The 12,031-nt window shown below is 34.1% G+C and overlaps 1 protein-coding gene across 3 annotated transcripts in view; it reads left to right on the top strand.

Annotated features, from left to right (window-relative positions):
* The window catches only part of LOC107102146 (brain-specific angiogenesis inhibitor 1-associated protein 2-like), a 66,515-nt gene that overhangs the window by 33,712 nt on the left and 20,772 nt on the right, over positions 1 to 12,031 (top strand). For all 3 annotated transcript variants that reach the window (XM_015401330.1, XM_015401332.1, XM_015401331.1), the window contains exons 4-6: positions 2,137 to 2,198; positions 5,119 to 5,190; positions 11,814 to 11,951. In XM_015401330.1, the coding sequence (XP_015256816.1) occupies positions 2,137 to 2,198; positions 5,119 to 5,190; positions 11,814 to 11,951 (272 nt within the window). The remainder of the gene's footprint in view (positions 1 to 2,136; positions 2,199 to 5,118; positions 5,191 to 11,813; positions 11,952 to 12,031) is intronic.

Raw genomic sequence — 12,031 nt, 5'->3', positions numbered from 1 at the left:
TAATCCATCTAGTTGAAGCCAACAGAATGGCAGAGTTTCTAAGCTCAGAGGGCTCTGATCAGGGATGTGTAAGCTGCTTAGAAGGCCTGCTGGGAATTGACTGGATGCTTTGGCCTCTCCTCTGTTTCTGTGAGGCAGAAGATCAGCAGACAGGTTGCAACATGGGCAAAATTGCTATTCCTTTTGGGTTAGAGAGAGATGAGTCCATTAGGGACAGTTACTGAATATCTTAATTTGCCAAGTAAAACATACACTATGGTTATGCAAGATATTGCTAAATATTGCACACAAAAAACATTCCTATGTTTTTTTATAAAGGCGTTTGCACAGGCACAGGCAGGGGCAAGGCATGGGTATGATGGCCTTGAGAATATTATTGCCTTTTCAGAGGATTTTTCATTTTGAACCAATAGTTGTTTGAACCTAAACCCTGTTTGGCAGTAAATTTGCCTCAATTAAAAGATCAGCAGTTACCTCCCATTACCTCCATCAGTACTGCATTTGATTTAGGGCTGCAACTAATGTTTATTTTGAAAGTCAATCAATCTGTCGATTATTTTATTTATTTTTTTTTTGATTCATCGATTAATAATCAGATGGCCAAAGTTAAAAAGTTATAAAATAAATGGCCAAAGGTTCCTTAGAGAAGATTTTTATGAAATTAAACCAGGTGACAGTAAAATTTGTCCACATCAGGAGTTTTGGATAGAGAACATTAACAGATGAAAATTTTTACTTTTTTCATCTTAAATGCAAAATGTTTATATATATATATATATATATATAATTTTTTTTTTTTTTTACAATTTTGGTATAATACTGCTCTAAGTGGGTCGCTCTGTAAGCTAAAGATACGTTTTAGATTCTCTATACTCCAGTTAATGATTAATCGATTAATAAATTAGTTGATGATTATTTCAATAATCAATTAATCCGACTGATTATTTCAGTCTTAATTTGGTAAATTTTTAGTATGGCTGAAGGTATAAAAAGTTTGTGCTTCACTGTCCAAGTCTGCTCCATCAGTCATTTCTTTGTCCTCTTGTTTTCTTTTCTCTTGCTCTCTGCTTACAGTAAATTAAGAGCCACTCTAGCGCATTTGGTTGCAGAGTTAAAGTTTTTACTTAACTTCTGCAGGAGATCAAACTTCACTAGCATAGCTCTGTGAGATGGACTAAGAGGCGCTGCTAATAGGTCATCGTTCCTAAGAGGACGCAGCAGGAGAATGTGAAATGAGCCAGAAAAGAAAACTGACATCAGATGTCAGCATGCAGGTTCCGCTAAGGTCTCTCTAATGATCCTTTCTCCAGTATGATTATGTCCATACAATGACAGATATTTTGAAGTTGGCTGACACACTTTTACATTTAACATCCCTAGTAGAAGTCTAAAAGCAAAATGAAGTTCTGCTGAAGGGAGGCTGCTCCTTTCAAGATATTCAAAGTTTGACTTGTTCTTCATTCATTTTAAGCTAATTGCTTTCAAGACCTGTAACTCACTGTGCTGAAAACTTGTACAATTTCAACTGAACTTAGAGGGTTTGGACACACAGTTTAAGAAAATGTCAGTCTCATCTTTTTCCTGTACGTTTGGATTTTTGAGTCTTTCCACCAGGTCTCTGTTTTGTACGTGTCCTTGGCTCAATGTGCTTCTTGTTTTTCTTGACAATGCACTGCAATTTCAGAAGAGGCAGACTGTAGGTACATGAAAGATAATTGTAGTTGCATGCCCCTTCTTTATTTTTCTATATTTTATTTGATTTATTTTAAAGGCTATAAACTTTTTACTTTAATAATCCAGAAGACATATTGATGTCTTTTAAAAAAGCACAAGCTTTAAAATCTAGCTTGCTTCCTTTTTTTTTTTCATTCAGTTTTATATGAAGTTGTTTCAGTCTCTTTCATCTCATAACAAGCTTCCATTGTGTTCTTCATTACCCCAGTTAAACGTCTACTGTCACGTATGTTATGTGTCTTGTGTTTGTGCACGTGCTTTGCATGTTGGGGTTGACGGTTCTCTCTTGCTTTTCTCATTTGAACTTTTTTTTCCTCCCAGTTTTCTTCTTCTATCCTATTTTTGTTTGTATTTTAGGTTATTTATACTGTTTTCTCCATGTCTCTGTTTCTCCTTGTGAAGGGGACGTGCTGTTCCAGATGGCTGAGGTCCACAGACAGATCCAAGTGCAGCTTGAGGAAATGGTTGGTATTTCCGAGTTAAAGTGGTTTGCGGTTGTGTGTTTTAACAATGACTTCATCTATTGGAATATTTTAACAAATATATGCACAGAGGAACAAGTTACTACAAGGATGCAAAAACAAATTTATTTTTATTGCTTCAAGATGTTCCTACAACAGTTCATGTCTTCATAACAAAGATTTATACCTGAAGTCCTTGATATACCAGATAAAATACAGTAAAATATAATTTCTATTTAAACTCTTAAGATTTTCTTTCAAAACTGCCATCCTGCAAAATAAGATTTTTTTTTTTTTTTTACAAAGGAGCATAAAATCATATGAGTTTGACTTGTAATACAGGAGTGGGTGGCTTGTGGCTTATCTCTCCCTCCTGTGTGGCTTGCAGTGACTCCACAAGTCTGTAAAGGTTTTCATTTAAAGTTTATGGAGAAATTTATTTTGAAATATGTCCCTTTTCACCTTAGTTTCATTCCCTTCCAATTAAGACTCTATACACAGGTCTGCAGCTAAATCATCTCTTTTGCAGTTAGTTCAACTGAAGCACCAGCGAATCATGTTGGTTTGTTGGCAGTGCACACGTCCAACAAAACCCACCCCTTTACCCTGCCACATTGAAAGACGCAAATGTAGTATGGCTGGAGTTCCATTATAACTTTGAAATCAATACATAAATAATAATATAATTGAACTTGTATTGGTCTCACATTGGAGAAATTTACCTCTTCCTATTAACCCATCCCGTCGGGGAGCAGTGGGCTGCCATAATGGGTCGCCCTGGGAGCAGTGTGGGGTTAAGGGTCTTGATCAGAGACCCAGAGATGAAGTCTGTGGAGTGGGGCTCAAACTCAGAACCTCAGGATTCCAGGCTCTATGCCCTAACCACTAGGGCCACCACTCCCCCATACCGTAGGAAAGACACTCATGATAGAACAGAGCAAACAACCTGAAGTAACTGACTCTACTTTTACTCCATATTGACATTACCTGTCAATGAAAAACAATAGTGACATACCAGACGCTGCACATGTGACTGTAGCTTTTTTAATCTAAACAATTTTCCTTATTGTTCACTAAAATAACCAGAGGTGAGCAGCCAGAAATTTGACTCAAATAAGGGTAGTGTTGAATTAAAAAATGTTGCTCATGTAATCGTAAAAGGTTAGAGTAAAATTACTCTTGGTGTACATTTTGTTACTGAAGTAAATTTGACCAGTTACTCTTTGCCTCTGGTTGTCATAGAAGGCAAAGATGAATTCAAAACTAAAGTGAATTTTTTTTTTTTTTTTTTTTTGCGGATTGACCTCAAGAAAGGTGTCAATGTTATTAACATAATGACATTTTGTTGCCTTAGATGTTTTGATTTTCAAGCAAAATTATGATACAAATTTTCCATAAAAAATTAGAGTTATTAGTAATAATATGTGGAAATTTTGCTTTGGGCCAAAAATGCATTAGGAAATGCTTGTCCTTCAATCTTAGTGTCATGGTCAAAATTCTCCTGCATTTGATAAGTCAATTTTTTTTAACTGTTTATGAACATAATTTGAACATTAACTTAGCTTTTATAGCATGTTAGGTAAAAAATAATGGCATCTTTTTAGTAGCCCTTTTACAGTTTCAGTACTGTTAGTTTAAAACGCTAAGTAACCAGCCACTCTAATCTGCACCAGAGATTGACCAATATAGGTTTTTATTTTTTAAATGCAGATGAGATCATTCTGATATCACTGTAACTGGTGTAATGTTTTTTTTTTTGCCAATTATGCCAATATTGCTTTCTCTTTATTTACATGATGTGGAAGAGAATGTATAATATATAACACATATAAATAAAATAACACGTTACACAAGTCTCAATTAAAACAAAAATACTTCTACTGAGAAAACATATTAACAATTGATAGCAACTGGATGGAGCAGCAATGAATGCGTGTCACATGATTTCAAGCCATAGCTCCTGAATGCACAATGAATTGGCCTAAATAAGCACATATCAGCCGATACAAGACAAAAATGCTAATATCGCCTGAAATTAGACCCTGATTTGCATACCTGAGATACAAAAGGTTTTATGAGTGATCACCTGTGGGTTTCTCTCCACACATTCAGGTAACAAGCACTACTGCCTTTATCTTATAAAATTTAGATCAATACCTAAAATATTAAGGATTTTCTAAGCACTGAAACTTTATTAGAACTACAGATATAATCTGACCTTCTGTAATGACTTGGCAGTTATTCATTTTGTTAGAGACAAAATGCAAATGTAATATCTTTTAAATAAATCTTTGATGCAAAACTCTTTGAAACAGGGATAAAGAGCTAATGTTGATCCTTGACAGTTGGGTAAATGTAATTTTGAGGAGCTACACCAAGGCACTGTTAAAATAGTAAAAGTAAAAGAATTTCAAAATAGAGGTGATTATGTAAGTTTTTCTATGCATCTGAAGCTGTGAATCTTATTCAACAATCTTTAAATCGCAAAGGATATAAAACTATTTATTGTCTTTTTTTTATATATATATATATATATATATATATATATATATATATATATATAAACTTTAATGTATATGGATGCAGGAAGCTATTTGCAGTTGAACACTTTATAGAATATATTTTTCAGGCTTGAATTCTGACAATGCAGGATATTTAGAAAAATATAAAAAGTAGTAAAAATTATCAAATGTATTAAAAAATGACTAAATAATTGCATTACATATCAAGTTACATGTGGTATACTCAGCAAATATTCAAAATATTTTCTACATTTTAATAAAATCTTGAACCAAAACCTTTATTGAAATATACTGATACTTCACAAGCCAGCACTTTGTTTGTCAAGGCATTCATAACGTCTTCTGTGAAACCATTCCTGTTTAATGAGACGTTTCTGTTTTCCTTTTGGTTTATTTTTCAGTTGAAATGCTTCCACAATGAGTTGCTCTCGGAGCTTGAGAAGAAGGTGGATTTGGATGCTCGCTACTTGACTGTAAGTATCTACATGCGTCGCTTGGTTTCCTGAATCAGAAGAATGCTTAAAAAGTACACTGCAGTAGTTTATTTTTGGAAATGCTTACATTGTTGAACCAGAGCAGACAAGGCCGAATTCAAATTAAGTGATAACAGCTTTGCTGTTTAAGCTGTTTTTCTTAGGTTTGGGTTTTAAGTCTGTAACATTTCATGTCTATTAAACTATCGAGGGTAGATTGATAATAATAAGCTCCTCATGGAGCGTGTGTAAGTGCTGCAAAGTGGGTCTACATGTGATATCTTTAGAATGAGTGGGTTGCAGCCGAAGTGTACAGCAGTACCACTGTGCGTCGTTTTGGGGGATGGTAAATGTTTTCATTATTGTATTGTTGGAAGAACCCTGTTATGAGCTGTATTAGCGCACAGCTCCTTGTATACACACTTTAAACAGCATTTAAAAATAAGTCAGCTGAAACTCACTTCAAATTCAAAGGTTAATTCAGATGCAGTCACAGTTCTGTCATCCTAAGGCAACCCCATTGTAATTACTAACACATTAAGCAAGTTGTTCTAGTTTCCATCGATATCTTTGTATTATTATCCAAACAAATACTGGGATTACCTTAAAAATTATTTAGAACTCTTGAACTCTTTTTCCATGTTTTGGCATCTTGGAACCATTTTATTTTACTGACAAATTAGAAAATATTGCATTTTTTTAAAAGGTGCACAAAATGTTTCATTCTAATAAGAGCTTGGTTTGCATTTGAATTCACTGCCACAGGGTCAATAGTTTGTACAATAACCTGCAATTAGAACTTCAAGTATTTTTATGTTTCTGCAAATTCTTTTTGACATTTAGAGGGTCTGTGAACATAAATTCCTCTCAGTCATATTTTGGTTTAAATATTGGTCACGATTTTTCGTGGGCCATTCTAAAACATATGCTTTTAACATTTTAGGCCTGTAGTTTTTCATTCCGGGAAAAAAAAAGAAAAAGTTTTTAGTTTTTTTTTTTTTAATCATATACATACAATCAATACATTACACAAATTTCTTAGATTCAACCTACTAATTTGCTGCCATCATGTTTTATAAGTGTGATGCCTGTTGGGCAAGGTGTTTAGTTTTGGGGAAATCACACAGCTTGATAAGATAGACCGATACATTGGTCTGCTGATGGTAGCTTTTTTGCTTGTACCTGTATCTTCTGAAATGTGCATTTCTTTAGCCGAATTATTAGTGCATTCAGCAGCCATGTCTTGAGATCAAGTGAAGTGCAACTCCCTCCATTTACAAAACTATCCATTGTTAATGTTTTGTTTGATTTGTATAATACATTTTTACTTTGTGTCTGAATTGAGACTTATATAATGATTATCATTCTGTCATTTTCATCGAATAAATGGAGAAAAAAAAAAAAAACGATATCACCTTCAAAAATAGTCTCTTAGAAAATTTGCATCACATACTGGCGATCGTTTCGACCGATGTCAGAATCATTTGTATCGGCCTCAGTCCTAAAAAAAACTTGATGGGTCACACTCTTAAAAAGGTGTACCTCATTCTAAAGGTTTAAATTTAATTGTAAACAAAAATTTCTTGGAACATCTTTTAATACTTTATTATAAATCTTAGGTTTACAGTCAGGTATACTGTTGTCAGAATATCAGTCCACTAAAGGAGTTGTGTTTAACAAGGAAACAAGGAATTTAATTTTGGTTTCTCATCTTTTAAAATGTAATCAACGCCAAAAAAACCCACAATATTTAGATTGAATGCTTTAAAAAAAAAAAAGAGAATAGATAAACAGGATAGTAGCAGAACATACAAATCTGCATGTACAGCCCATCTTTGCAGATTGTCTATAGCTTTCATGAACCTATTGCTGCTGCTCGGATTGATGCTATACTTGCAAGAAAGCTACTTGACGATAGATTTGTGCCTCTTTCTACACAAGTATTTATGATCTGTATGAAACCTTGGAGTATTTTATATTTTAAAAAATATTTAAGCCTTCTGAACAATTTATATTTGACCTGGCTGAGTTCCTTAGCATCCATGATGCTGTTTTCATCAATGTTCTGTAAAAAGTGGTTGAGGCCCTCAAAGCCACACTTATATTGTATTTCCATTTGCAAAGATGGACTCTGTTTGCTCATTATACTTACTGTTTGCCTAGAACCACTAAGATTGGGATACCCGTAGAATTGCCAGAGGGATTTGTCTTAGATTTTGTTAGAGGAGCCTAAAAAGTGAAAACTGTTTAAAACTGTTAAAATTTAAAAGGCTAATTTTACTCCTAGTTCAAGTGAGTTATGGATTTTCAAAAGATAAGATGGGTAAAAGTTGAGCAGGGGATATTTTAAAGAATATTTAAATGTATATTTAGTGATATGTTATGCTAGTTATTTATCTGAGACCAAAAAAGCTTTAGTAATAATGGAATATTTGTAACTATGACAGAACATTTTAATAATTGAGTAACTACTCCCACAATGCTTTCTGATAAAAGTATCCCTTGTCCAAAATAATATGCACAACAAAGCCTGCAAAGAATTAATTGCTCAACATTTAATGTTTTGTATTATTTGTATTAATACTTGGACTTTTTTTTATTTCACTTGCCCATTACATGTTTGACCTTTTTTTTTTTTTTTTTTTTTTTTTTTTGGCCAAAAACATACTTGTTATATAAATATCTCAATCAGCTCATAATTAAATTTATATAAGGCCATACATGACACAAAGCTGCAGTCAGGGACTCAATCATATGCTGAGTGCATATTTAATATAGGCATCTGGGGGAAAAGAAATTTCTTAGTTCAAACCTCTGCTGGAATATTTGCCTATATTTATTTATTTAGGGTTATCTTCATCAGCTTCTCTAAGGTTTCTTTTAATTATCTCCAAATACTGCACACTGATGTTCTGAATCAGTGCCAAAACCTATTTAATCTTTAATGTTGTTTACCGGTCCAAACCCTGCATCCAAGTTTTAAGAAACTTTACTGCATACTCAAAGTTTTTTGCAGCCATGTACCTTTTTTTTTCTGCTTTTCATACTGGTTTTTCAGGAGGCCGTTGCCCTGTCAATTTAGTTAAATTTGCTGCGTTTTGCAATATGGCTGCACAATGTTGATAAAATATTTGATATGATTGGTAAATTCTGACTTAATTATATGACTTACAATAAATAAATGCTTGAAATATCCATTTTCTTTGGGTTCAGACAAACATCTTATCAGAAGATAAGAAATCCATAATTTTTTTTAAAACATTGAAACAAATTCTGATCTCTAATTCTTAAAAGCACAGCTCAGTATGAAAGGGTGTTTTTTTTTTTTTTATTAATTCCTCGGTTTATCACCGCTCTACCTTATAAAAAGTGCCAACCAATTATACAAAGTCTTAGAGGGCGCATGGTTCTTGGATAAAAGAATTGCACCCAATACTGTCAAAGCAATTCCTAATCTGCACACTGCTTAGAATATTAAGATCACAAATTTGATATTATGGCCTCATAATATATCAAAATTGTGATGTTAACATCATTCTAAGCAGTATTTCCATGTACCTTTTCAGTCATTAAGTAAATATCCTTACACAGCAAAGCTATCTGTATTTGTCAGCTGTACAAAAAAAATAAATCAACATTCTTGGGGCCATGTTGAGATAGTGATGTTCCAAAGGTAGGAGCAGCTGTCTACACAGCATTTTCTATTATTTAAGGTTCAAATGACCCTCGGCAGTTGTAGGTTTAACTGAACCTAACTTCAGTGTTTAACATTGGAATAATTCTCTTACTGAAGAGATGTTGGATTTGAATTTTCTTTACTCTGACTCCACCCTTTCACTGAATGTCAGGGTCTGACCAGGAGATAACGCTTCTCTTTAGATCTTAATGTCCACAAATCACAGACAGAGTGTTTTAGTACAAATATTAATTGTAAGGGACCAGCCAAGGACACATAAAGGAAAGTAGGAAAATTATGAATGTCTGCTACTGTATAGCTGCATTTAAGAAAATGACTAGATAGATAGATAGATAGATAGATAGATAGATAGATAGATAGATAGATAGATAGATTAAAATGTATTGGTCTGTTACGTACTAGTAAAATGCATTGATTTTGCTTCACACGATAGATCTCATAACATTTTAGATCACATGTCAATCCTTTCATAAAGATTGGAATGTGGTCAGAAACCTAACTGACCCTACTGTTTCTAAACAGATTTATCAACAGTGGTTATCTGTTCTTTCCATGTTGGTTAACCGGAGTTTGCTTTTTCAGTACAAGGAAAATGGGAGGGGTTATCTGACTATTTTTTGTTAATCTAGGAGTTATTTCCCAACACCAGCCCCAGTTTCTGTGAGATCAATTCTGAATGCCACCAGCGAGGCAGTCTGTGTTGGCTGTATCACTTTACCTCGAACAACAGGAGAAAATGAGGAGATGACTCATCCCTTTTTATCATTAATGCATTTGAAAGCTGATAAAGGTCCAAAGACCTAATTTGGTCCATTTTCAAACATATTGAATAGATCGGTGATTATTGAAAATATCTCTTCAATGAAATGCAAACACTGCATGTCCTGCTGCTAGTCTGAAGCAACCGTTTCCAATTTCTGTTCCTTTTCAGAGTACCTTGAAAATACCTGTTTATGTGCCCATTTCATCCAGGATGCAAATGTGGGTGTTGGAACCCCTGTGCATATGCCTCTTTTTCCTTCTAATCTTGTCAAATGTAGGGACCACATGAGCTTTCTCAAACCACACACTGTTACTATAGCAACAGAGCTCATAAAGCCAAGGAAACAATGCTGTTTATTATTATTATTATTATTATTATTATTATTATTATTACAGAAATAATCCAGCTAAACAGTCAAAAAATCAAACAGATTGAGTTATTAACACTTTTTGTTTTTTTAAGCGAACCTTGCTTGTGTTGTTGTCCTCACAGGCTGTCACCGATATCTGATTGTTTGTGTTATCTGATGAAAATCAGCCCTAACAAGGGATGGGCTTTTGCAGCAGATGCTCACAGATACGTGATCAAAGAAGTTCTTCAATTCAAAGCTAAGCCAGTAAATAAATCAATAGAGAACATAAAGTTTAAGACCCAGATAATTCCAGCACTTCCTTTATTGTTGAAAGAATTTTCTGTGCCTTTTCTAACACAGAGATAAAACAGAGAGAATGATGCTAGCTCATATCCCCCATGACCTGTAATTGACATACATTTCTCAGCCTTAACATTACAAGTATCTGTTTAATAATCCTCTGATTCATTAGGGTATAGATGTAAAACCTCCAGAGTCTTCTCATTACTTCTCTGGACTTGTTGAAACAGAATCTTGTGATTCCTGTTGAAAGCAAACAAACGTATACCTGTATGAGATTGGATGTTGGATGCTGACAGAGAAAGAAAATAACCTTGGGTTGAAATGCGACAGTATTATGGGATGAAAATTGAACAGGAGGAAAATTAAATGTTTTTATTTGCTATAATTAAAAACTGAATAGAAAAAGAGATAATTAATTTTGAGTTTGGGGCACATGAATATCATTGATGGGTAAGCAAATAGTTAGCCTTTTTAAGAGCTGGCACGTCTAGCAGGCACCAGGGGGCTTGAGTGGTGTCACGAGTGGAACGGTTAACAGAGTGACTAATAGTCAGTCAAAACAGAGAGTGAAGGTCAGCAGAAACAGATGCCTCTATAGACACATCAGAGAACATGACTATCACCAGGAGAGAGTGCATTGGGGGTTTTTATGACACCGGGTGCTTATGTTGTCCATTTCCCCCCCAACATGGGGGGTAATATCTGTGCATATGTTGTCAGCACCACAGGGTTCGTTCTGTGTAAAACCACCTTTCACTGCACATGCATATCTACCGGTACCAGTTTATACATCAAAAGCATGACATTTCTACCTATTTTTCTTTGTGAAATCTGCTATTTTTTCATAATTAAAGAGAATATTTTACCCTCAGTTTTTAAACATTGCCACAGATTCTGGATTGGGTTTGGATATACATTTAAACGTTGTTTTCTTATGCATCCATTAACCGATTTTCTTCCAGATTTTCCACAATTTATCATCATGATTGCTCTTTCCGTAAAAGTTTAGAAACATTTTTTATTTAAATTTACAGAATGACTATAACCTGGATGACTGAGAATCTTCATCAGCATGGTTGCTCTTATCTAATCTGACTAAATTAAGTCTATAATATTGTTGAACATAAACTGATATCTGGTCCATAGCAATACACCACAGAGATTCTTTTAAGTGTTCATTGGATTTTTTTTATTTTTATTTTTTCATTTCCTCACTCTAAAGAGGAGCAAATGCAACAGGAAATATCTGTGTTAATGTGGATGTGTTACTGTGTTCAGCTATACCTGATTTGAATGTGGTGATAGAATTAATTCTAAAAAGGGAAATTGACTAAAGATGTTCTTATATTTTACTTTGATAAATTAAATCTAGAGATCGTTTTTCTTTTTTTGGTTTGCATATATTTCAATAAAACATGTTCTGTCTCTTTGATTAAAACCTTTAAAAACATTTGATTATGCAAAAAGTGTGATTTTATTCTCTCTGAACTGCTTCTTTCTCCTTTTAGGCTGCCTTGAAAAAATACCAGATGGAACATAAGAGCAAAGGGGAGAGTCTGGAAAAATGCCAGGGTGAACTGAAGAAGCTCAGAAGAAAGAGCCAGGGCAGTAAGAACCCTTCAAAGTACGGAGAGAAGGAGATGCAGGTGAGCCCCTGCAGAGTTCTTACTGTGTCACAACTTAATAAGAAATCTTCTTCATATATATATATATATATATATATATA

The sequence above is a fragment of the Cyprinodon variegatus genome, unplaced genomic scaffold, assembly GCF_000732505.1.
Source record: "Cyprinodon variegatus isolate N-32 unplaced genomic scaffold, C_variegatus-1.0 Scaffold1210, whole genome shotgun sequence".
Lineage (NCBI taxonomy): Eukaryota > Metazoa > Chordata > Actinopteri > Cyprinodontiformes > Cyprinodontidae > Cyprinodon > Cyprinodon variegatus.
This window is presented reverse-complemented; position numbering and strand designations above follow the sequence as displayed.